General features: G+C 56.8%; 1 protein-coding gene across 3 annotated transcripts in view; it reads left to right on the top strand.

The window, feature by feature from the left end:
• Positions 1 to 25,679, top strand: part of POC1A (POC1 centriolar protein A) — a 94,137-nt gene that overhangs the window by 7,388 nt on the left and 61,070 nt on the right. Inside the window, exons 6-9 of one of the 3 annotated variants that reach the window (XM_022572954.3) lie at positions 1,035 to 1,150; positions 8,817 to 8,950; positions 19,383 to 19,451; positions 21,958 to 22,056. In XM_022572954.3, the coding sequence (XP_022428662.1) occupies positions 1,035 to 1,150; positions 8,817 to 8,950; positions 19,383 to 19,451; positions 21,958 to 22,056 (418 nt within the window). The remainder of the gene's footprint in view (positions 1 to 1,034; positions 1,151 to 8,816; positions 8,951 to 19,382; positions 19,452 to 21,957; positions 22,057 to 25,679) is intronic. The other 2 variants (XM_022572956.3, XM_089919431.1) reach the window with 2 other exon arrangements.

Genomic DNA, 25,679 nt, shown 5'->3' with positions numbered 1-25,679 from the left:
CACAAAGCACCGAGCTGATCTCCCTGTGCTATGCGGCTGCTTCCCACTAGCTAGCTGTTTTACATTTGGTAGTGTATATATGTCCATGCCACTCTCTCACTTTGTCCCAACTTACCCTTCCCCCTCCCCGTGTCCTCCAGTCCATTCTCTACGTCTGTGTTTTAGAGAAAAACAAATACCGTATGCTAACACATATATATGGAATCTAAAAAAAAGAAAAATGTTTATGAAGAACCTAGGGGCAGGATAGGAATAAAGATAAAGGTAAAGGCATGAAACTCTCGAGGCCTCTCTTTTCCCTTCACTTTCTAGTTCTCAAAATTGTGACACGTCTGTCTAAAGAAGTTGAACCCAGACCCCCAAAAGGATGTTCTCCTTGGTGATGACTTTATAAATGAAAGGCTAATCAGGTTCTTGTAGTGGATGGTGGCTGTTCATATTATGCCGCATCACTGAGAGGGATGAGCCTGCATTTGAGCAGGGACCCACCCAATCTGGGTTCCTAGATGAACCTCAGCGTCTGCCCCTTGTTAGGCTGGGAGCCCCAGGTAAGGGTCCCTCCTGAGGGCTGGCCACGATACCAGCCTGGGTGTCACATATGAGTATATCGAGGGCTCTTGGCTTGTCTTCTAGAAATAGGTGAGCCAGTGGTTCTGGGACCCTGCTGGCCCTTGATGTCTGGGCCTCAGGTGGCCCTGCCTCCTGCTCTGGTAGGGGCACCAGCTCTTAACTGAAAGCACCCGAGCAGCTGGCTGACCTTTGGTCTGAAGTCCACTTTCTCTGCTCGCATTTAGAAGTTGGTGCTGAGACTTGCTCCCTGGTAAGTGCCCCTCAGGTCACTGCTAGCCTCTGTTCTCACCCTCTCCTTCTTGTTCTCCCTTGGCCACCTGGTAAAGATACAGGGCAATAGGGAGGTATTCTGGGCTGAGGGAAGAGTGTGAGCAGGTGTGTGGGGATGGGGATGTGCTGGATGTTTGGGGGTCTGTTCTGAGCCGGGGCAGACCTCCTACAGCATGCGGTGGCCCCCTTTCCAGCTTTGTCACCTACGTGGACTTCCACCCCAGTGGCACGTGCATCGCCGCCGCCGGCATGGACAACACGGTGAAGGTGTGGGACATGCGGACTCACCGGCTCTTGCAGCACTATCAGTGTGAGTGTCCCCGAGCGGCTGCAGTGGGACTGTGCCACGCCGGGTGTCCGGCTCTTGGCTGTGGGGCTTAAATGGGCCTGAGGACAGCTGTGGCTGGCTTGGGGTTAGGGGGGAGTCCTGGGTCTGTTGGGATCTTCAGGGGTGGGTAGTCTATGGCGTGGCTGTCCTGGAACCTTGGCCCGGAGATAGAGCGTGGTGCTAACTGGCATCCACCAGCCCTTTGGTGCCCACTTACGAGGTGGCAGAACCTCATGCACACTGCGGTCCAGATGGGGGCTCTCAGTGGGGCTCTGGCCAGGGCTCCTCTTGAGGGGCACTTCTCAGGGGCTGCCCATGCCACTCACCTCCCCCTGTAATGGAGGCTCTGTCCTCCAGGGCCAAGGTGACAGCCCTGGAGGTGGTGAAGGAGACAGGTCTGTCAAAAGAGGTCAGTGTTGGTGGGACCTTGGCCACCTCTGGTTCCACAGTGTCCTCCACAGATGTGGAGCCATGAGCCATATGGAGGGTCGACTTGGTAGGGGGCCAGGCTTGGAAGCCAGCCCTGGTGCTGTGCCCCCTTATTTATATATATATTTAATTATAGCCCTTGGAAGGCAGGGCAGCGGCCTGTCTATGTGGGCTGGTATTGGGCTGCAGGAGGGAGGTGGGAGTGGGGGCAGACTTGGGTGAGCTTACGATGAGAGAGCTGAAGGTACTGGGATATGGAACTGGCCTCAGAGCAGGTATGACTGGGCAGAGTCCTAAGTCACCCCAGTTGTGGGGATGGGGCCCAGGGAAGGGAGGTGGTGAGGGAGTCACCATCAACTGGGAGTTGTGCAAGGGGCAGAATGGGTGGGCAGGCCTGGGGGCTCAGGGCTGAGACCAGGGAGAGTCAGAGCTGGCATTGTTTAAAGAACTGTGGTTGTTGACTTGGGATTAAGTTTCAAGTCCATGGGCTCACTTCCAAAATTCACACCTGAAAATGGGAAGGACATATCTGGAGAAAAGTGTGGGGTGTGGGGTTCAGAGCTCTCCCCTTAACACCCCCCACAAGCCCTTCCAATTCTCAGATGTTTGAGGCCAGGACTTTCTTGGGGTAACTGAAGGAACAGATCCTCCAAGAAGGGGGAGTGGATCCTGGTCTTGAAAAGCACATGGTGGAGGGTGGCTCTGCACCCAGCTTCAGCATTTTTAGCAGTGTGACTTTGGGCAGGTTACTTGACTTCTCTGGGCCCCTGGCACAATGATAAGGCCTGTTTCTTAGGCGGTGTTGGGAGGGTGATGAGTTGGTCCATGACAAGAACTTACAGAGTGCCTCACACAAAACAGGAACCAGGCACAGTGTTAGTGACAATGACAGTGATGCTGAGTCTCAGTCAGGAGGTCTGGTCTCCCAGCAAGGTGGGCCCAGTTGGTCCAGGCTTGCAGTACTGTACACCACCACTAGGTGGCAGGGGCCAGCCATGAGAATGGTTCTTTCCTCAACAGGGAGTCCTGGGGTTTGTCACTGATGCTGTTTCAGACAGAGGCTTCCTGAACAGAGCCCCAGCAGGGCCTGCCCTCTACTTGGAGACCACGCCTCTCCCTCCTCTCCTTCACACTCAGAGGCCTTTCTCCTCCTGCTCTGGGCCAGACCTGAGTTGGAGACTGGGTACATCTGCATAGCTGACTGGGCGGTAGGTGGGAGGTGCAGAGGAGTGCTGGGTGGGAAGGCCACCTCTGAGTGTGGGGTCAGGAGGGAGGACTTGGACAGGGAGAGACGGGAAGGGAGGTGATGAGGCAGAGCAGTAGTTAGGAGTACGGGCTCTGTTTCCTGTCTGTGAAGGGCTGGTGGTAGCCTGCCTTATGGGGTTTGTGAGGATCTGATGGGAGAATCCACATGAGGATTACAGTACACTACTGGGTACGTGGTTTGTACCACATAAATCTTGATACTGGTGAAGAGAATCTCCAGGTGACCCTGGGAGAGTCCAGGCCCACCTGTGATGGATCAGGAACCTAGGTCTGGTGTTGGCGAGGTGCAGCAACAGGTACCTGTGGGGGAGGGCCTTGAATGCCATGCTCTAGCCCAGGGTCCCAAAGATGCAGCCTGGCTGGAAGTGCTGGGACAGGTGAAAGGGTGAGGGGCATCTGAGAGGACAGCAGTGCTGAGAGCCTGCTTGGGTAGGAAGCCATGTGCCTAGGTGACTGGTGGGTGGGCTGTCAATGCCCGATGTCGGGTGAGAGCTGGGCATCAGAGTGGGGCAGGGGTCAGGCCCATGGGGTGGGTTTTGGAGATTGAATAGAGGCAGAAGCTGATGCTATGGGGTGGAGGGGCCAGCTGGGCCTAGGGATCTGGGGTGTGAGAAGGCCACACCCTGCATCCCTGTGATTGAGGGGCTGTGGAAGAAAAAGGTCCACAAGCAGCCAGAGTGAGCAGGGGGAGCCCGCTTAGAAAACCGTGATGGAGGGCTGAGGAGAGCAGAGCCAGGGGACTGAAGGAAATCAGGGTCTCCTAAAGAGGGCGGTCAGGGGGCGGCATGATGCAGAGCAGTTGGGAGTGGAGGGTGCTGGGGAGAGATTGCTGGGGGAGCAGGCTTGGCAGTGGGTGGGGGTGGGAGATCAGTGACTGGCAGGGCCCAGGGGTGGGGGTGGACTCGGATAGCATCAGAGGTCAAGTCCTGAGGGGACCTGAGGTGCATGAGGCTGACAGGCTCCACAGTGAGATTTCAGTCTGTTTTTGCTGCTGTCCTTTCCTCTTGTGATAGAGCCACTCAGCGAGCCTGCAGCATCTTATTCCTAAGCCACCCCTAACGGAGACCAGAGGCTTCAGGGGCCTGGAGTATCCCATAAATAACCCGGTTCCCTCTGAGCTCCCTGCCCAATGCATGGCACACGGTGGGTATTCACAAGGCAGCAGACTCATCCCACCACCTCTGGGCTCAGCCTCCGGGGCTCAAGGAGAGCCTGGCAGGTCTGAGCTCCTTGGTTGGGGGGGACAGCCCTCACCCTGTCTGCTGGGGAGGGACCTGGTCAGGTATGCTCAGCAGCTCCCCTAGAGAGCTCCGTGGCAGAACCTTCTACCTGAGAGACCCTCCTAGCCCCTGAGTAGCAGCTGTCCCCCCACCCAGAAGAGGTGCCGGAGGATCTCTTGGGAAGCTGATTGCCCAAGTAGGGCTCCCAGCCCCCCAGTAGCAGGCACCTGAGCTGTTTTCTATCCCTGACCCCTAGGACACCCAGGGGGAAGTGTTTAAGGACAGTGACATCCAGTGTCTTCCCTGATTGGGCTTTGGGCGCATAAGGCTGTTGGGCTCTGCTGAGAGAAATTGGTTCATGATACTGCAAACGTGTGGCCAGCAAGCGCAGCCAGCCTGTGGCCAGCCGCCATGATCTTGCTCCGTGGAGGGCACTTCCGGTCCCATTTTGGGTTGTTGGAATCACTCTGGGCTACAGCAGGCAGCTGGCACCGTTTGTCTCAGGCGAGGAGTTTCTTGCTCTGGCCTATCACTGCAGGGAGCAGTTCTGATTTCCCAATTCAGCAAGGAGTTGGTGGGGCACTGGAGCCCCGGGAGTGCCAGTCCCCACGGAGGTGGGTTAGGCTCCGTATGCTCTGAGCCCACACTAAGACTGTTCAGACATCTGAGCAGCAGCAGCTCTGCCCCGGATCCCTTAATGTGCTTTGCGGTTTCCAGGCACGTGTGGGTTCATTATCCAGGGACAGGCCTGAGTGGTCAGCAGGGCAGGGCTACTCCCCATTTCACAGATGGGGTGTTTGAGGCTTGCCCAGATCACGGAGCTGGGAAGCTATGGGTTCCTCTCACCGTGTTGATTCTAGTCATTTACTTGCCTGAGGCCCCCGAGAGGGCTTGGCTTGGCTCTCTCCAGAAACTCCAGTTAGAGCTCAGAGTCCCAGCTTCTCTGTCCACTGGTTCTTAGCATGTCCCTGGACCCCCTCTCTACCCCAGACATGGTCACGGAGGGTTTTAAAGCCGCTGTGCAACCAGCAGGGCAGGCCTGCACCCTTTTTGGCATTTGGAGACTGAAAGGGTTGATCAGGAGGCAGTGTACCATCCCACCTCCTCTGGCCAACTCAGCAGCTCTCACCCACCATCCCTGAGCGGGTGTTCCTACGACATGCGCGAGCTGACTGTTTGGAGTGTCCTTTGCTGCTGGTGTCAGAGCACCTTCACTGTGTGAACCCATAGCCTCTTGTGAGCCCACAGCCACTGTGTCACTAGTAATGCCAGTTGTGCGTTTTGAGAGGCCACCCTGGCAGAGCGAGCCGAGCCCCTTGTGGTGGGCATGTGGTGGGGCTCGGCGCTGGCATGGCCTGCCCCAGAAGGAGACCTCCTGCTTGGGCACCTTGGGCACCTGTGGGTCTCTGTGGGCCCCATGGCCAGTTTGGAACCCATTGGGCAGTGGGCCAGATTTGCTGAGGGTTCTACAAGCAGAGCTGTGCGGGCAGCTTGTGGATAGCCAGGTCTCTCCTTAGGCCACCTGCTGCCTGCAGGCTGTGGCCCGTTCCCAGTACTTGGGGGCAGGGTCTGCAGTGGCCTCAGTCCCACCCTCCCTGGCATCCTGGTGACCTATAGAACATTGACGCTGGTACATCTCTGACCCTGAGCTGGAGTCCCTTCTTTGGGGTCGCGGTGGGGGTGGGGTGTAGCCCACATCGTGCCCAAATGGCAGCCTGCCATCAGCTGTCACCCATGTCTGCCATGGAGCTAGGCAGAGGGCCTGCAACTTTGAGCTTGGTGAAAAGTGGATTGTTTGTGTGCCGTCACTGCTCAGGGCTTCGTGACGGGCGGCTCACCCCCTCGTGGGGCAGCCGGGCCTCCGTGGGAGACTGTCATGCAGGGCTGATTCTATGAGGCCTCCCTGGTACAGCCCCACCCTCGGCAGAGCCAGAGAGGCTGCTTCAGGCTGTTGGGGCCGGTGGGTGAGGCAGGAGAGCGAGTGGGGAAAGGTGGGGCTGGCACATTCCCAAAAGCCTGGCTTGCCAGGCTGAGCCCTGTTTTGGAGTAAGTGGTTCCAGATATTTCTACCCCAGCCAAGAGGCCTTAGCTATTTCTGCCATTAATAGTGGAGCAGGGCCTCGGGCACCCCTCCCTGGGCCGGTTGGGGGGATGGGCGGCGGTTCCCTCCCTTGGGTGGGCTTGACCAGGTGGGAGAACCTGGCTGGTAACCACGCCCTGCCCCTGCCGCCCTGCTGGTGCTGGGCAAGCCCTGTGTTTCCTGAGCTTGCCTCCCCCGATCCACGCTGCTGCTGGCTGTCCCCTGCCAGCTTTGTCTCGGGGAGGGGCTGGGGGGCGTTCATGCCAGCACAGGCTGCCAGGAGCTACAGAAGCAAGAATAGCGCGCCCTTCTCCAGGCTCAGTGAGGCAGATGCGCCAGGAGCAGCATCTAAGGAGGCCCAAGGGGAGATTGGGGTGTGGTGAGATAGATGGAGGGCAGCTGCCTCTCAAAGCTGTCCTACTGTGGGCCAAGGGGTCAGGGGTGGGCGGGACTCCTCAGGGGGATCTCGCAGTGTTTGTGCCCCTCTCCCACCCCCACTCACCACAGGTGTGAACCAGCGTTCTGGCGAGCACAGCCAGCCCCTCAGGAGCACACACTAGCTCGCAGCCTATAGAAGCACAGCCTGAAGTGCCTGCAGAGCCTGGGTCTCCTTCTCCCCAGGCGTGACACACTCGTTTGGGGGGAGGGAAGGCTTCACTTTTTATCATTTGCTCAGTTGTATAATCATAGTGACTATATTCTAATGCTGAAGAAATGTTTTCTGGAAGTATGTAGAGTAATAATTAGAAGTCCCCCTATTCCTGTCCTCCCCAGAGAGCACCCCTGCTCTGTGTCCACACCTTCCTCTGGGTCTGCACACGTGGGTGTGCCCCCCACACGTGGGGAGTCACGGGCACACCCTGTGCGCCACTAACATTCTTTCTGCTGCTGCTTGTGGCCGGTGCCTGTTCAGTTCTGCTGGGGTCGGCTCTGGCTTTTTTTTCTCTCCTTTCCATGCCCCCATTTCTGGTAAACACTGAGGGTGCCGCCCCCTGCCTCATGGCCCTGAGTGTGGGAGAGCGTCTGGCCGTGGGGCTCTGGACTCCGCCTCCAGGAGCTGGCTCTGGAGACCCCATCAGCCCCACTCCAGGCCGTCTCTTGGAGTTCCTGGTGCTGAGAGAGTGTTTAGACCTAAAGATCGTATTATGTAAAGCCCTAGTGTCTCCCCTAAGTATCTTGGGAAAGTGAATCCACACTCCCCGACACGTCTGCACATCGGCTGACCTGGTGTCTGGGGGGCTCCGTGTGCCTCTGTCAGCTCTACTGAGGGCCGTTTCATGGTGGGTGTGTTTACTGGTCCAGCAGTGGTTCCTGCAGTCTCACGGTGCCAGGATGAGGGGTTGATTTTAGAATTTGCCTTTATGTTTGTGGCAGTTCTGACTTGGCGGGGTCATGGTTATCCTAGCCCCTGTGGTTTTGCTCCCGAGGCCTGTGTTAATGGGTACAAAGGCACCTGGGTCTTCCTCAGCAGCTACTCTACGTTGATGTCCCCATGTGGGCTGCCTGGTCCAGTTCACCTACTGACCAACTGCTTTTTGAGTCCCGCTCAGTGTCAGGCACTGAGCCAGGAGCCAAGGACCCAACACAGCCCCCGCCTGATGGAGCACATGGTCTCATGGGGGACCCAGCCGGGAACCAAACAGCTGCACATAAATGTAAAAACCCTGCTGTGAAGAGACTCACGGCGCTTCAGGAGGGACCAAACAAGGGGGTGACCCTGATGGCGAGGTCAGGGGAGACTTCCCTGAGGAGGTGACTGAGCAGTGAGTGAGCTGCAGGGTCTGGGGAAGAGGCGGGCAAGAGTCTTCCCGGCCCAGGGAGAACAAGGGGTGGGAAGGTCCCACAGCCAGGGAGCTGACAGGGCTGGTGTGGCCAGATCTTGGAGAGCGAGGGACACCAGCATGGATGGTGGGGCTTGGGCTGGAGCAGTGGGGAAGAATCGTGGATGGGCTTGAGCTGTCGAGTGGGTTAAATGACAGGACCTGGAGTAGCATGGGATGCCTGGGGTAGCGGAAAGGGACATCAGGGCTCACTCTGTACAGAGGCCTCAGGCTTCACCTGGCAACATGCCTACGACACCCTAACTTGTGGGTGCTGTGCCACAGAAGGAGAAACGGGCTCAGTGTGTGAAGATGCTCACTCAGGGTCCCGGGGTGGGTCAGTCAGGAGGCTGGGATTGGAACCCGGGCCTGACTGGCTCCTGAGAGCGGGTCTTAAGCTGTTTTCTTGCCTGCTCCCATGCCCATCTTTTCCCCCAGGGCAGGGGCATCATATTGGCATTTCCAGGGGTTTTCTTTTCCATTCGGTTTCCCTGACATAGCAGCATGTGAGACAGATTGAGCGTTATGTTTGAGCACTCTGTTCGGCTCTAGCTTGACTGCTTGGTGAGGAGGGAGAGGCAGAGGAATAGCTTGATCTCCCTGGCCTTGCCACACGTGCTCCCGCCTGCCCTGCGTCTCCCACTGCCTGCCCTCATCTCTGGATGAGTCTCCTCCTGTCCTTTGTTTGTGCTGCTCTCCTGGGAGGTCCTTGTGGGGCTCTTCATAGCAGCTCTGGGCAATGGCCACCCCGGCCCAGACCTGTGCCGAGCCTTCTGGCCTGTCTTCTGGCTTCGTGGGCCTCCCAGCCCATCTGAGTGATGTCCTTCCTCCAGTGCACAGTGCGGCGGTGAACGCCCTCTCCTTCCACCCGTCGGGAAGCTACTTGGTCACGGCCTCCAGTGACTCAACCCTGAAGATCCTGGACCTCATGGAGGGCCGGCTGCTCTACACGCTCCATGGACATCAGGTGAGGGCGTCAGCCTGGGCTGAGTAGCATGGAGTGGGGTGGAGGCGCTGTCTTGAGGTGGCCCTTCCCTTGGAGCCCGATGGAGGGGTTCTGTGGTCCCCTCGCAGACTGCACATTGGGGTGAGGTGCAGAAGCAGGTTTCCCACCCACAAGACCTGTGACCTCTGGCAGAAGTGCTGGGCCTGGTGCTGCAGCTGAGAAGGGAGTACAGGGGTTCAGTTGGGTAGGGGGTCGGAACGGAGGCCTCTGGACATGGTTGACAGACTTTTCCCAGGGGCTGAATGGAATCTGTCCCCAGTGACCTCAGGCATCACTTGGTCCAGCAGTTGAGTAGAGCCCTGGAACTCATGCCCTGAATTGCCATCAGGCCTTCTGGGGCCCTTTGGAGGCAGAAACAACAGGTGTCTTGCAGAGGCGGGTGTGAAGGAGGGAAATCTCCCCGCACATTCATTGGGGAATTCCTAGAATTGAAACAAGGGAGAGAGGCCTTCTCTCTGAGCATCTTTCACCAACACATCCAGTGCCCTGGCCCCCTATGTGGGCAGTAGCTGGGCACGGGGCCCAGTGGGCGGTGGGCTGCTTGCGGTTCTCCCCTACAGCCGGCCTGGGTGTGGCTGAGCTGTCTCCTGCTGGGACGTGGTCGCCACACCCAAGTGGGTCACGGGTGCAGAGACCAGAGCATTTCAGTTTGTCCACTTCTCCACCCATGAGCAGGGAAAGATGGGATGGAGAGTGGGGACAGGCTCTTGAGGGCTGAGGGAGGCCCTGGGCTGCTCATGTCTCTTGGGCCAGCAGCTAGGTGTGAGGCGTCTAGCCCAGGGCTCTCTGGATCCCACTGCCATCTGAGTCAGAGCACAAGGGGCCTTGGCCATGGCTTGGAGTGGGGGCATGGGCATTTTCTTCTGCTTCCTTGGGACCTGGAGGCCGCTTGCCCTCAGCCTATGGTGACCCCTGGTCCTCTGTCAGAGAAATGTCTGGTGTGCAGGACCAGCAGGCCTGTTCCCCTGGTGTCGACACATCTAGGTGCCATGTATGGCCATTGCACTGGCGTGATCGCTGCTCCTATTGTCAGCCTGTGGGGGCGCCACCTTTGTTAGCCCTTTGGCAAGTAGTTACTTAGATTCACACGTAACCAGTTTCGGATCTTATAACCCGGAGGGCGTTTGAAAACCACATGAACGCTGCTACCTCTCCTGCTCTCACGAAAATGAAGGAAAAGCAATGCACAGAAACACTGTGCAGGCAGGTGCATACCAAGTGATCACCGAGCACTTTCTCCTTTCTTGTGGACGTCCTTTCGACAGCTGACTCACCTCTCAGCCTGAGAAGGCTTGAATGCGGCATCTAAAAGGCCATTCCTGTGTTCGGGCCCAGCATCAGCACATATGGGAAACCTGTGGACATTGTTCTCCCGGAGAAGTGAGACAGGGGCCAAGAGAAACCGCGCAGTTGCCTATCTGCTGTTGAACCTGGAACTGTGGGAGACAGGATGAGGGACAGCGGTGGTTTGGGGGTGTGGAGAACGGGAAATGGCTTCAGAAATCACTTCTTCTTCAGGGCACCAAACTCGCAGTGCCCAGAGGAAGGGGGAAGAAGGAGAAGTGAGCTCACCTCTGTTCATCTTGCCGTCCATTTGTCCGTTCATCATCCTCTTCCCAGCTCACCAGGCTGGGCACCAGGGGTATGAAATGGATGTCGTGGTCCCACCCCCTGGGGCTCATGGCCGGGGAAGCAGGGGACTCTCTGGGGACATCAGCAGAGTCGAGGTGGCATGAGATGTGTTAGGAAACCAGGAGAGGCAGGTTGAGTCTTCGGTGGTACTTGGAGGGTTGGGTGAAGCAGGGTAGGCTTCTCCCCGCTCAGATGAAAGTGGGAGTCAGAGTGTGAGGCTCACATTTGTTTCTGTTCCGACCCCCCAAAGTCCCTATCAAATACAGAAACTTAGCATTGGTGTGCCATGGGTCTTAGGGGCTCTTCTTCCTGGAGTACCCATAACACAGCCCCACTGTGGGGTGCAGGGCGTGGGAGCCCCAGGGCCTGGCTTCCTCGGGGCTCCGCAGACCGATTCTGGGAGGAAGGAGCTGGCCAGAGCCCCATGCTAGCTTTAACCCCTCTCCTCTTCCTGGACAGCTGATCTCTCCCTTTCTCCTCCTCCTCTTTCTCAAGACCTGTAGTGAGACCGCCATGCACTCACTGGTGGCAGCTCAGTGCTGGGTTCTCCAGCGGGCCACGTGGGCAGACCTGGCCCACTTCCTTTGCCCTCTCTGCCTCCAGGGCGCTTTCTTTTGGGCACAGAGTCTCGAAGAGTCTGGTCTCTGGGCTGATGTCGGAAGGCAAGTACGTGGTGTGTGTGTGTGAGGGGAGCTGCAAAACCGAGCCCCCGCTCTGTGCCCCAGTCTGCCAGGGTTTGCTGTGTCTCCTTGTTGGAGACAGGGTTTGCTGTGTCTCCTTGTTGGGTCTGACTCTGCCCTTGGGTTTGGGGCGATTCAAAGTCAGCTAAGGGTGGCTTTCTAAGGAAGGAGAGTGCGGTTGAGCAGCCTTGATTCAGGCAGTTGTTAAAATCAGTCCGCCAGGTGGACCAGATACCTAGTGTGGGCGGACATCTGGGCTGGGAGCGGGAGCAGCTTTGCTCTCCCCGAGGGGACAAATCTGTGGAAGTTGGGCCTGTGTTGTCACTGGGAGCCAGTGTGCTCCGAAAATGTCCCTGACCTATGAGGGTTTGTGACATGCTGTCGGGCCAGAGTGGCTCAGCTCCAGGAAGAAGTTCTTTGACACCCCTTTGGAGGATGTATTGACTCCTTTGGAGGATGTATTGCCCCTGCCAAGCCACAGGGAGAGGGCCTGCACCACGGGCTGAGGAGTGGGCTGAAGCCCCGCCCAGATGCTCTGTGCAGTGTCTGGTCCTCTTAGGCTCTCCCGCTCGTGAAGTCCCCTCCCTGTCCCGTCCTTCCAGGAAGATGCACAGCTGCACTCCTTGGTGACTTGAGCTTCCACATTCTGTTCCAGGAGGTAGTGAGGGCCTCACCAAGCACAGCTGTCACCAGCCACTTCCTGAAGCCTGTGGCGCCCACAGCTCCCAAGTGGTCCCAGATGCCCAGGGATTCTGTCCCCCAGATGAGAAGACAGATTTGAAAGCACCTTTGAGTCCTGGCGCGGGAACCGAGGTCCAGAGAATGATCTGGACTTGTAGGGGGTCTCGTGCAGCTCAGGGTTGTTGACCTGGAACGCGTACCCACATCTGCAGTTTCCACCACACCCACTGACCTCATATGTATGGCTTTTAGAAGTTGTGATCTCACTCTTGTTTTCAGATCACTGGTCTGTGTAGGAGGCCAGTGGGCCTCATAGCTTCTTGTGTTCCAGCCTTGCTGCTAGGTGATGGCGTTCTGGTCCAGCAGGAGAGGGATCCCCAGGAAGCTTTGGTTTGGACTTGGAGGACCTCCTTGTAACCGCCCTCAGGCATAGCCCCGAGGGAGCCGTAGAGGGAGGGCTATTGAGTTGTTCTGCCACGTGGAGCAGCCACCCCTTCAGGCCTCCAGGTCCACGCTTATGAGAAGAGATAGTGCAGGCCGGGGGTCAGAGGCCAGCCGAGAGGGGCCTGCCACAGGGAGCTGGTGCTGCGGGGAGCCAGACCTTGAGCAGGAGAGGGGGCTCTGTGTGTGGCAGGGAAGTGTCTCCGTGTCCTGTGAGAGGGCCGGCCTGAGCCAGCCCCACTGGGGGAAAAGTGAGGAAGGGTCAGGGGAGGCCATGCTGTTGGGTAGAAGCTCTCTTGCCTGAGTTGAGGCCAGAAGTCTCTCATTGTTTCCAAAAGGCATAGGGGCACCAGGACAGGCACATGCCAAGTGCAAAGCTGAGATCAGGATCACCCAGTGTGGGCTAGGCCCATGTGCTGGCACTGAGGACAGCTTGTGCCCCCAGGAGTCTGACCATGCCGGCAGTCTGGTGGTTCTCTGGCGTGCATGTGATTGGTCACACTTCCATCGGCCCATGTGAGGCCGGCTTACCTGTGGGACTGGGGCTGGATGGCAGTTACAAGTTTATTGTGAGCCTGAAGGTTTCTGGTGCTTCTCCCCTGCAGTCCTGGCTTTGGGACTCTGAGCCACAAAGGGCCATTCAGGGGGTGTGGCTGGTGGCTGAGTGAGGCTCCTGCCCCGTGGGAGCTTGACGCCACGTGTGCTGTACCCCAGAAACAGCTCCTTGGCTGCAGCTGGGGCTTGTGTGGCTCTTCAGAGGCTTCCACAGGGTGGATGTCTCCAGGTGATCTGGGGAACAGGCCAGAGAGTTGAGCAGGCCCTTTGCTGGCTCCAACCCCACACGGGCCCTGGCCCCTCACCACCCTGCTACCCCTGCTGTGCAGGGGCGGCAGGTTTCCAAACTCAAGCCGAGCAGACACTGGCATCTTTGCCAGGGCAGGGGGGTGGGACAGGCTGAGGAGCCTGTTGGGGCTGAGAGGTTGGGTCGCCCTCTGCTTCCAGACAAATCTGCCCATCCGGATGGAGAGTGGACAGAGCAGGCAGGCACTGCCAGCCTGGATATGGTGCACTGTCCTCCTTGCTCCGCCACTGGGGACACCGGGGTGATTTCTGTCTCAGTGACTGGGCTGGAAAAGAGCCTGCACCGGTCACCTTTGCCGGCTGCTTTGACTGAGACCACCTGCTGGATACGTTCGGTTGGGGAGGGTTCGCAGCCTTGTCTGATGCCCAGCTTTCTAAGGAAACACCCCAACGTTTCCAGGGATGAACAGCTTGTACCCACCTGTTTCTGGTTTAGAAAAATGGTGGACACTCTCCCATCTTGTTCAGCCAGAAAAGCCTGAGCCTTGGGGGACCACAAATGGGAGGAAAGGGTTTGGACGTTGGGGTCAAACCATTCTGGCTCCACCTCTTAGCCTGTGACAGTGGGCAAGACCTTGACTTTGCCAAGCCTTTCCTCCTCTGTAAGAACGATGCCCATATCTGTCATAATGGGAGAAGACATGTCCTCACAGATGCCGGTCCCTGTCCTGCGCAGCTCTTGGAAAATGACCCCATGCTGTTCTAGATGAGAGCTCTTTAAAAGGCTATTTAAAGTTTCTGTTATGGGCATGGTCCTGGCACCATGGATGGGTAATGTTTGTTAGGAAACTGAGTACATATTAGGGGGCTCTGATGACTTAACGCCCACTGATGGGCACAGGGCCATAGCCTTCGGCCCCTCCCCCTCTGGGATGGGGCTCACCCATTTCCCCTCCTCCCACTCACCCACAGAGTCTCTGAAGGGTTTCTCTGGCTTCTTATTTTATTGAGGGTTGTTCTCATCTGCCCCAGAACATCCTCTTGCTCTGGCTTCTCTTTTGTCACACAACTCCTAAAATCCGTCCCACAGTGGGTGGGCTGTAGTGATTCCCCGACAGCTTGTCCCCACCAGCTGTCCTGAGTGGGTTCGGCCTTGCTGCCTTGGTCTACAGGTCTGCTTCCGTTGCCCTTTATTAGTCCCGCCCATCGGGTCTTTTCCAGGGCCTGACTCCTGGAGGACAGGCCGGGTATCTGATGACACTGGGCTGGGTAGGGGTGCCAGCGCCCTCTCTGAGGCTCTGGGAAGTCTTGCTGTGGGGATCTGCCATGACCGGGACAGTTAAGCAGGAGGAAAGGGAGACCCTGCTTCTTGCTGGATCCTGTACAGACTTAGGGCGTCAGCTGCACGGGAGCTTCCTCACCCCGCTCACCCCACACTTTGACGCAGGGAAGACCAGGAGAGGGGAGGGCTTTCCCACCAACGGCTGCTGTCTTTCGAAGCCTTGCGCCCCGAGCAAGGCCCCCATAGTTTTGTGTGGCAAATGTGGGGGCATTGTGCTAGAAATACAGATTTATTTTTCTGTATTTTCCGAAACATAATCTCGAGACATGCTCATTTGGTTTTAGTCCCCAGAGCTATTTGGGAGAGGAGGGTAGGCGGGGCGTGGGTGGGGCGTTAAATCTGGTGTTTGCGGCTGTGCAGTTGGCGTTCGTGTCTCTGTGGAGTGACTGAACCGCACAGGGACCAGTGGGCACGTGGTTCCCCGAACCTCAGCTGGCCCGCAGTGGAGCGAGCACCCATCACCCAGGGCCCAGAGCCCCAAACCCGGGGCAGCTGTGTGAGAGGCTGTGCTCGGTTGTCGAGGAATCTCAGGCTCAGAGCACGGGGTCGGCCGATGCTACTGGCAGCTTGTGCCACGCCGGGGGCTGGGGCTGGGGCTGGGGAAGTGGCAACAAGGGGGACTCGCCCTCTAGGAGGAGAGACAGCAGGGGGACAGAGTGGCCTGGGCACGTGGCCCGCCCCTGGCTGCCCCAGGAGGAAGGAAGCTCTCAGAATGGGCCCCTCCCACCTCATTTCTCTGCGCCCTGTGGCCCTTGTGTAGTTGTTCATTTTGGAGACTCGCTTTGCTGCTTGAGAGGCTTGGATGGTCTGCCTTGGATGGTTGGGCAGCTCCCGGGAGAAGTGAGGGGACATTAAGAGGGAGAGGAGCTCACTTACTCCAACTGAAGTAACCAAGAGTCCCTGACCCCCTGTCCCCTGCCGGCAGCCCAGAGTTCAGGGCTGGGAACAGGTGTCCTTGGCCAAGGTGGCCGCTCCTTCTCTGCGGGGCCCCACAAAGGGACATAAGCACCAGCCCACAACAGGTCTAGCGAGTGAGTGCCAAGCCTCCCTCGCGGGGATTTGTGGAAGAATTGTCCTGGTGGACTGGGTTGCGGTGTCTTTGCCTGAGCACGGGCATCAGAGTCCAGAGCACCCATGCCAGAGGCCTCCTTGGTCTCCGTGTATCTGTTTGATGGCCGCTCTTCTTTTACCTCTGACGTGGGGCAGGTGGTGTGACGTTGCTTTTTGTTCACTGGCAGCCAGTGAAAAACATATCAAAACCCTTGCATGGTGGGGGTGGGGGTACCTGGCTGAGCCTTTGCCCCTGTAGCTGTTGTGGCCACAGCGGTCAAAGTTCAGGTGTGCAGGGACTCAGGGAGTCAGGCCGGAGGGGGTGAGGCCAGCGGAGAGGTCTGGACAAACTGCAGGGGCTGTGGAGTGAGAGTCGTCAGGAGCTGTGGGATCTAAACACCATGGCATCCTTTGTTTTGCCTTTTTTTCCCCCCTCCATTGACGCCTTGCTGTTTGAGAGTGAAGGAACCAGCCAGTATGGGTCCCTTGGGTCTGGAGGTTGGCAAGGCAGAGGCGGTGTGTGGTGAAATGACTGGGTGTGAGTTCAGCTGAGCTCGAGGGCCACGTGCAGTGGGGTCGGGGGAGAGAGAGGTGGGGGACCGTGCTCACCATGATCATCTCACAAAAGGCTCCAACTGGCCAGATCCAGAGAGGGAGGGGGGAAGGATCTGGTTGAGGCTAGGCAGCGTCCCTGCCAGTGGACCTGGCCTGGAGCCAGATGGGGACCAGGGCCTCAGGCAGGTGGGCACCTCTGGCGATCAGGGGCAGGTCAGACCCACACTGCCGAGGGCCCAGCTGAGAGCTGCTGCTCGGAGTCCCGCTCGGGAGGTGCTGCAGAGGCCCCGGGCCTTGCCTGTGGGAAGAAACAGCTTGGCCACATGCCTGGCCCTAGCCGGTGAACGAATGCATCAAGAGTGACTAATTGACTGAAAGGAATCAGCCACTGTGAAGGCGGGACAGTCTCAGAGAACACTCCTGATCACAACTGATCCCTGCCGGTGATAAAAGAGACTCCCCCAGCCCGCAGGGTTTGGAAACTAGAACTCACTTCTAAATAACTCCTGGGCTAAAGAGAAAATCCCAGTGGAAATGGAACATTTGGAGATGAAGGACAGTGAAAATACTGCATATGGGAAACTTTGGGGATCCAAGCTCTAAGATGGCAGTCAGAGGCAAATTTGTAGCCTTAAATGAATTTATTTAAAACCAAGAAAGATCAAAAATAACCAAATTCAGAGCTCAATGTAGGAGGCTGCAGAAAGAACACGGAAAGAGGCCTTCTTGAGCTCACAGTTTTGCGGAGCGGCGAGCAGTTCAGTGTGGCCAGGGTGCTGATGGGAAGGGCAGAGGAGAGGGCCTGGTGAGGTCTCTGGGGGTCTGGGTGGTCTGGGGCACCGAAGGCCCACCAAGGGTTGGGTTGAAGATTGTCAGCAGTGAAGAGCCGAGTCTGCATTGCAGTCCATGATGACTTTGGCCCACAGCAGAGCCCAGGGCCAGCCATTCTCTGGGCTGTGCTTTGAGTGCCCTGGACTGCTTCTGTGGGCCCCAGGGTGGATGGGTAGGAGCCTTCATGGAAACCACTCTTTCCAGGAACACCGAGGTACCTGGTGCAGGAGCCATGCAGTCCTCTTGGTAAACGGGCACTGTTGGGGAGGACTGTAGGCCTCAACGCTCAAGAGCTCCTCTGAGCACCCTTGTCGCTTGCGCCCTCCCTGGAGTTTCCTGGGACTTGGACTCTGGGGAAGGCTCTAGTTCTTCTTGCCTGGAGGGCTCCTAGCACCTGCTTTCTGGTCCTGATCCCCCTGCCAAACTGGGCTGCCGGCCACATTCTTCAGTGGTCCTGCTGCTGCTTGGCCTCTAACATCTTGTCCCCAGCTTGGCATCTGGTGTTGAGTGTCAACAGGAAAGGAGACTGACCCACGAATATTTGTTTGGTTCCTTAGTTGCTGTGACTTCTTGGAAACATGCCATTCCTCAATGAGCTCTGGGCAGCCAGCGAGCCTGGCTTTTTTGACACTCCACGTACTGTGTTCCTTCCCTTTTCTGTCTTCCCTCTTTGTTTTTCCTCAAAATGAGAACAGTTTTGTTTTGTTTTTGTATTAATGTAACGGTGCTCTATACTCGTTAAAAAATTCAAAGTATGGGAAATTACAGAGATTTCTAAGACTCAAGTAAGTCACCTGAAATTGCCTCCCCCCACTTAAGTCCTGTCAGTGTGTGGTGACTGTCCGCCTGGGAGGGTATCTGTGTGACAGACGACCTGCTCCCATCCTACCCCCAGGCCCTGCGCCTGCAGCCCGTGATGCTGCGCTCCTGGTATCGCACACTCACCTATGCAAGTGGACATTGTTCCCCATCAGTGAGAATGGATCTCCTTTGTCCTGATGGATGGCTGCAGAGGACCCCCGGGCTGCCGTGAGCCCAGCCCCTTCGGGCCCCTTGTACTTCTTCATCACCCCCACTATGGGCAGCTCGGAGAGGAGGAGCCGTGGGTAGATTCCAGAAGCATGGGCAGACGTGCTGCCTCCTGCCTAGTGTGCCTGGGCCCAGGGGGCGGCTCTGTCTAGCCTGCCTGTCTCTTCTGGGCAGGCAGAAGCTGGCCTTGCTCCGTGTTGTCGGGTTCCTTTCCAGCCCACAACCTGTCTAGTCTTTTCTGCCGCCGAGTGGAAGTGCTTCCCAGTATTCCTGTTGTCCACGGGTCCACCGCTGTGTCAGCCCTGCTGCTGGAGGCCCCTCATATTTGCTGTTGGAGCTCCTGTTGCTCCCTGTCCTGCTCTGGAGGAACTGAGGTGGCCTTTGATGGAGCCCGCGCTGTCATCATCTAGGCGAGAACCTCTTATGTCTGGCTTTGCTTGGGGAATGCCAGGTGTTGCTGCATTAACAGTTTGGCCAAAAGGAAGCAATGGTTCCTTTTGGCCAAACTTTTAATGTGGTGGTGTGCCGAGCAGACTCTTGCTCTGTGCATCTTTCTGCAATGGGTTTCAGGCGTGTGGTGAAGAGCCCCCGCCCTTTACCAGGAGATCATGCCCCCTGCCCCAAGCCTGAATGTGCGCACTGGTGCGGCCAGGTGCAGGCCTGACATCACCCTTCGGACAGTTCAGTGGACCTTCAGCGCGTGAGAAGCCAGAGTGGCATGTCTCCTTCCAAGGCCCCAACATGAAGGAAGTGATGTGCCCATTAGAGGGACACGTCACTTTGCTCCCCTGCCGAGGCACCTTCAGTAACCCCACCCCATCCTCCTCCTTGCCCTGGTTCTGGCCTTTTGGTTCGCCTGAGCTCCCCAAGTGCCCTGCCTCTGCTCATTGGCTCCTCCACGGGGCTCTGTGCTTCTCTGGTCAGCTGCAGTGTGGTGTTGGAGGTGGGGGGCATGGTCTGGGTCAGGGGGACCGAGTTCTGGCCCCAGTGCTGGGCCTGGGATAGGTCAGTGCACCTCTCTGACGTCAGGCTTCTCCTTGGGAAGTGAGGACAGTGATGTCAGTCTGGTAGGGCTGTCAGCGTGGCCTTTCCTGCTCATTCCTTTCGGCCCAACCCTCGACCTCATGGCCTGGCTTTTGTCAGTGGTGCTTGGGACCAGAGTCTCAGCAGTAGTGCTCATGCTTGGGCACCTGCCAGTTCCTCCGCCAAAGGTTGGGGAGGGCATGGGCTGGATGAGGTGCTCAGCCCTGAGTCCTGCTGCCACCCTCACTCACGAGCTTCTGGTTTCTCCCTGTGCATTGAGGATCTAGAGTGACCTTTGGTGTTTGCTCTTTTTGGCTTGTTCTCCTAGGGTCCAGCCACCACTGTTGCCTTTTCAAGAACGGGGGAGTATTTTGCTTCTGGAGGTTCTGATGAACAAGTAAGTAAAGAATGATTTGAGGGGCCTCAGCTGATACTGAGCAGAACAGAACAGGGGGCCGAGGTGTCTTGGGGATGGACAGGCTGGGTTTCACCAGCTTCCTTGGTGGCTTTCAGCAATCTTGAGGCCTGGATCTTGGGGTGGGGCCCCCAGAGCTGGGCCCTGGCCTCCCCAGATCAGGAGTGCTGCAGATGCCAATGCGTGGCAGCATCTCAAAACCCTCACAGCTCAAACCAGAGTGGGTAGGAAGTCTGGGTTACTGTTGCCGTGAGAAAGTTAAAACGTTTTTTTAGGAACTTCTTTCTCCTGATTATAGGTGAATAATTAGATAACTCTTGGATGCTTACTGTGGGCCTGGTAATGAGGGCAACATGGCAAGAGCGTCACCCCTCATTCAGTCCTCAGGGCAGCCGCGTGGGGCAAGCCTTCTCTTCAGCTGTTCTGTGGGTGAGGAAACCGAGTCTCGGCTGCAGCAGAGCTGGAGCCTGCGCTAGAGCCTGCACTCTGTCGTCTGCCGTCCTTTGCTCCTGTGCTGTCTGAGGGGGCAGCATTTTCCAGCTCCAGGCTGCGGAGCGAGGACATGTGTGAGGAGGTCCTGTCCTGCCTTGTCACCCTGTCAGCCACCCTGGTGCCTCCTGCCCAGACTGCTCAGCCCTGGTTACCTGCCTCCTGCGGGGCACCCTGTCCCTGGGGTCTGGCCCAGAGTCTGGCACCTGGGAGGCTCCAGGGCCGTTGAAGTGTCCACCCGTTGGAAATCTTTCTCCAGGTTCTGGTGCAGTGCTACTCGTCCAGAAAACCACACTTCCCTGAGGCAGGGAGGAAGGGGTGGCTGTTCCGAGCCACTGGTGACCTGGTGTGTCACCTAGAATGTTCATCCCACCGCTCCCGGGCCTCACAGCTCTGACAGCTCTGCCCAGGAAAGTGCTGCTGGCCTCCCAGTGAGCGCCAGCCCCGGCCTGATGGACCGATTCTGGTTGAGTCTCTGCCAGTAAAGCAGAGGGCGGTTGGAGGCACAGCATGGCTAAGAGATGGCAGGCATCTTCCCATACCAGCACCGGTTCCTGTGCTGACCACACAAGGCAGGAGGAGGGCAGAGGGAACCCCTGAGCCTTCCCTGGGCATGGAGGCCTGGCTCCTTGCTCAGAAGACTAGGGAAACTAGTACAGTAAATTCACACCATAAATAAAGTCCTGGCAAAAGAAATTCACATAACACAAGAGGCAACCTGGTAGGAAGTAGGGCTTCCCCCACCCTGGCCCCTGCTTGGGCAGCCGCTGCTGTCAGCTCCCTGGCTGCCTTCTGATTGTCTGCTCTGAGAGCCTTTTGGGAATGACATTTGACATTCTCTCTTCACATTCCTGATAGCCATTCCCCGGCTCAGGACCATTCAGCAGTTAGACCTGTGCAGTACACAGGACCCTATAAACAAGGGGGTGTGTGCCGATGTTCTTTTTGTAAAGGGGACGGACGAGAGACCCTAGATGCTCATCAGCTGGGGAGCAATGAACAGTGGTGCTGCTCTGGGAGTGGCGAGCAGCCTCCCAAAGAACCAGGCTCGTGGCTGCATCCCGATGGGGCATGCATCCAGGGCACGTTGAATTTCCATCCTATGTGGATTCGTTGGTTTTTCTGTGGCCTCAGTTGACTACTGGCCACGATTCACAATTCCTGCCATCCTGGAAGTGGCCCTAGAGGAGTGCAGCCACGGGTGGCCCGCACCCTCCAGCAGGGAGCGCTCTTGCCCAGCTTTTGTTGGAGGAGCCTCAGGGCATGAAGATCCTCCCAGTGGGATGTAGAATAATGGACATGTTACCGACTTCTCCCTGGGGGCCAGTGTCTGTGCCAGACTGTCTCCTGTGAGTTTCATTGCAGCCCTGTGAGGTGGGAACTATGACCATTCCCTTTTCACAGATGAGGAAACTGAGGCACAGAGAGGTTGAGTCCCTTGCCTAGAGCCACATAGTAAGGGGTGGAGCCAGGATCTTAACCCTGGTTATCCGGCCTGGAGTCTGTACCTGAACCACTTCTCACAGTGAAGCCAGCCAGGCCCCCACCCTAAGGAACTTGTATTTTAGTGGGGAGACAGATGGTAGACAAGGAAAAGGGACAAAGATTAACTAAATACCGACTCTGATGCCTTGAAGGAAAGAAATAGAGGGCTATGATAACAACTAGCAGGAGGGCCAGGGAAGGCCTCTCTGAGAAGGTGGTATTAGAGCAGACACTTCAGCCTGAGGTGCCAGCTACACAGAGCCAGGCCCAGGGAGCAGCCAGTGCAGAGGCCCAGTGGTGATAGTGACTCTCCATCCTGGTGGAGCACCCGATCCTCTCGGGGCCTGTTCAGAGATGGGGCAGGTCCCAGAGGGAGTGGGGTGCCAGGTGGGGATCACAGTCCCACCACTGGCCCAGAACTTTGGGGGTGGCCTCTGGGCCCATTTTCTCCATGGAGAAGGACTGGTAAGGGATTTTTCTCCCCCTGATTCTGTGTGCTCATTGGTCTCGGCAGGTAATGGTTTGGAAGAGTAACTTTGATGTTGTCAATTACGGAGAAGTCCTAAGAGTGCAGAGGCCCCTGGCCACGCTGGCCAGCTCCTCCAGGACTCTGGTAAGTGGCTTGACAGGCATATCCTGAGCCCTGTGACTGGTGGGCTGGGTCATGGTGAATAGCACTGGGCTCGGGGGTGGTAGGGGTGCTGCAGGCTTAGGCCGGTCCCAGGGAAGAGACCCTGGTAAGATCTCATCATTTACCAAAAACTTAAGTGCTTGTGGTGCTTTGTTTCAAATCTGGAATGAACACATAAGACATGAAGAGGCTGTTAGCGCACACTGCTGGGTGCCTAGGCCCTGTACCGTCTGGTGGGGGACTATTTCCATGCTGTAAACCGTTGGTTATTTGAGGCCTGAGGAAAGGAAGGACCCATCCTTTGCTGATCCTTGAGCTTGATGTCGGGTTCCTAGAGGGTGTGGGGCCTGAAGCCACAGCTGGGACAAATGGGAAGGGCCTCATTCCTGTTGTTCTTACTTCCTTTTTTTTTTTTTTTTTTTTTATTTTAACCACGGAAAGGAAGTTCCTCAGCCACAAACCATTTTTAGTACCTTTGTTGGTAAAAGGGCATTCAGTGTTCCTGAATTAAAATAGTTAATATTTTTTGGACAAATATCTGGGGGAAAAAAGATAACTGATACCGTCTCACTGAATAAGGTCACATTCAGCTTTGGCTAAAATAAACGGTGAAGCCAAGGAGGTGGAACTGTGAGGGTTGTAAGCTCCAGTGGCCTCAGGCTGCTTAAATCTCTCCCTCCTGGACCTTAGAGGCAGTGTGGCCTCTCCCACACGCGGAAACTGGCCTGAACAACAGGAAGCGGCTTGCCCAAGGTCCCCAGCAAGTCAAGGTTGGCCCAGAATAGAACCAGGAAGCCTCTGAGTCCATCCCGGGGCTTTCTTTGGCTCCAGCAGAGGGCCCTGCCCCGCCCACACCCCATCCTGTGTGTTGGGGCTCCCTCTAGGAACAGGCCAGGTTGGGATTTAAAGCTTTTCTTCCAAGGGTTGCCCTTGGCCCAGAGGTTTTGTTCTCCCTCCGCATTTGCTAAGGAGTGGCCGGTTCTCAGCGTTTGGGTTTGTTGGGGGGCGCGGGGAGGGGATGGCTGGGTTGCACGGTGGTGTGCTTGCTGCCATTTCATCTTCCACCTGGAAAGGCATCTTCCAAACTGTGGAGTTGGGATCCTCTGGGGTCCATGCCCACTCCCCGACAGCTTCCCGTCTCTTGGGTATTTACGGCGAGCCAGGCCCTGCCGAGGCCTTTACGTGTACTGCCCTGTATGTTCCTTACCTCATTAGGATGAGTGGGTAAAGTTACTGCGCTCATTCACAGAGGAGACACCTGGGGCTTAGTTGCCTGCCTGGTGCCTGGACCTGGGGACCCACCATGCTGGTCCCTCTGAGCAGGGCTGAGTAAGCTAGAAACTGCAGGTGGCAGAGGGCTGCCTGGAAGCTCTTTCCCACCCTGGGGGAGGGCCCTGCCACCTGTCTCTTGGGAATGGTTAGTAATCACCAGCAAGGGGAGAATCCCATGCTCCTTTTCTTGTAACTACTGAGAAAGTAACTTGGACCAGCTGCCTCTTGTCCCTTCAGCCCTAGCTCAGAGACGGGGTGTGGGGCACCCTTGCTTCCCATAGCTGTGGGGCCTGATCATCTAGGATGAAGGATGTGGGGTGGGGAAAGCCAGCAGGACAGGGCAGGGTAGGGCCTGGGTGCTCGAACCATCAGCCAGGCTCAGGAAAACCATTTGTTCCCGTATTCCCCTCAGGCCCTCTGCCCAGAGGGCATCACCACGTGGGGCTCAAATTGGGGAAGGGGTGTGGTCCCAGGTAAAGCACCCACTCTTTGCAAGCCTCCACTCTTTGCAAGCCTCTGTTTCCACGATGGGACCCGAATACACTCACAGGCTCTGAGGACCCCATGTGTGATGTAGGTGACCTCTGCTAACCTATGAAGTGACTTGACTTGTTAATGCTGAAATCATTCTTCGTTTGGGGCTTTTTCCTCATTTGTCTCAGGCCCCTTTGAGACTCTGACGTGACCTATAGGTCCTCCTCCAGACGCACTATGTCCACACACGCATACCACCGGTGTACCCTTTCAGGGGCTGCTCTGATCTCAGGACTCCCAGGTCAAGAGGAGAATTGGGGAGGCTGTTTTGTTTTGTTTTGTTTTATATATGTAACATAAAATTCACCATTTTGCCTATTTTTAAGCATACAATTGAGTGGCATTAAGTACATTCACACTGTTGGGCAACAATCATCACCATCGTACACAGAATTTTTTCGTCTTCCCAAACTGAGACAAGCTAGTCAGCATAGCACGGCTCAGTGGCTAGGTCTTCCCCTGAGTTGGGAAGGCAAGCTGACGAGTATGGTCTCGCCCGTCCTGCACCAGGGCTTCCCTGGTGCCGAGATAGTACTGGTGACCGATTCTGTGGCCGGCCGGGGTGTCTCAGCTCCTCAGGGAGCCCAGGAGCTTGTAAGTTCAGGGAGCCCCCACCCGTCTAGCTCTGTCCACATTACCATCCTTCCAGCAACCCAGGGGTTCTCAGCCTCGGCACGTCGATTCTTTGGGCCAGATGAATCTTGGCCCAAAGAAATCCTGTTCATTGTAGGATGTTTAGGAACATCCCACTAGCTGCCGGTAGCATCCCCTGCCCCCAGTTGTGACAGTCACAAATGTCTTCAGACATTGCCAGATGTCTCCTGGGGAGCAGCACTGCTCCCAGTTGGGAATCACTGCAGTAACTCTTGCCTCGGAGTGAGCCCAGAAAGGGGGCTGCTGCAGCAGCAGGAGGAGGGTGGGAGTGCGGGCATGGCTGTCATGGTGGGAGGAGCTTAGGGGGGGCACTGAGGACTCTGGAGCCTGTGCTCCTGCTTGATGGGCCAGATCTGGGCTCCCCGCCCCCGCAGCTGTGGCCCAGGTCTCTCAGCCTGACTTTCTAACCCAAGCCCATTTTGTAGAAATGTCGTTTGGCTTATCAAACTGTGGAATCTTCCATGAGTGATGGTAAACAACAAAAAAGACCTTGAGCAACTTGGTTTTCTTCACTACACTTGGAGTGTATTCTTACCCTTCCTGCCTGCGGGCTTCCCGGGCTCTACGGTAGTACCTCGTGAGTGATTTGGTGGCTTGGCTTCTCAGAGAGCCCACGAGCACCACCACCGTGCCCAAGGAGCTCTCAAACCTGAAGGCCCCTACCCCTTCAGCTCTGTCTGCACACTGGGTCTCAGATTCTAATGCCGCACGAGTCACTCCTGCACGTTTGGGGATTTTAGGAAGCACATTGGACCAGGTGCTGGATCTTGAATTCTGGACCACATGCCTATTAGAGTTTGGCAGTTTAAAGCCAGAGGGGCAGACCATGGCAAGGGCAGCCCTGTGAGCCTGTGACAGCCCCTGCCCTGGACCCCTGCCCTGACTGTGGCATTCAACTCCCACTCTTGGAATGAAGGCCATCCTTGAGCCCACTCTGAACAGAGCTCTGTTCACTGCCGGAGCTATTTTCAACCTCTGGTTGAAATTCACAGCTTATTTTTAGACACATTTCATGTTGAAAAGCAAAAGCCATTTCCCAGCCCTTCAGAATGAGAATAATGGGTTCCATTTTCCCTCTATTCTTGGCTGAGTTGCGATGAGGAGGGATTTCAGGGCTGTGGCTGGGGAGCTTTCTCTGCTTGGAA

Source organism: Delphinapterus leucas, chromosome 10 (genome assembly GCF_059928025.1).
Source record: "Delphinapterus leucas isolate spDelLeu-1000000601 "Yukka" chromosome 10, BTC_Dleu_Yukka2, whole genome shotgun sequence".
Classification (NCBI taxonomy): domain Eukaryota; kingdom Metazoa; phylum Chordata; class Mammalia; order Artiodactyla; family Monodontidae; genus Delphinapterus; species Delphinapterus leucas.
Note: the sequence above shows the minus strand (reverse complement) of the source record. Positions and strands in the feature narration are given on the sequence as shown.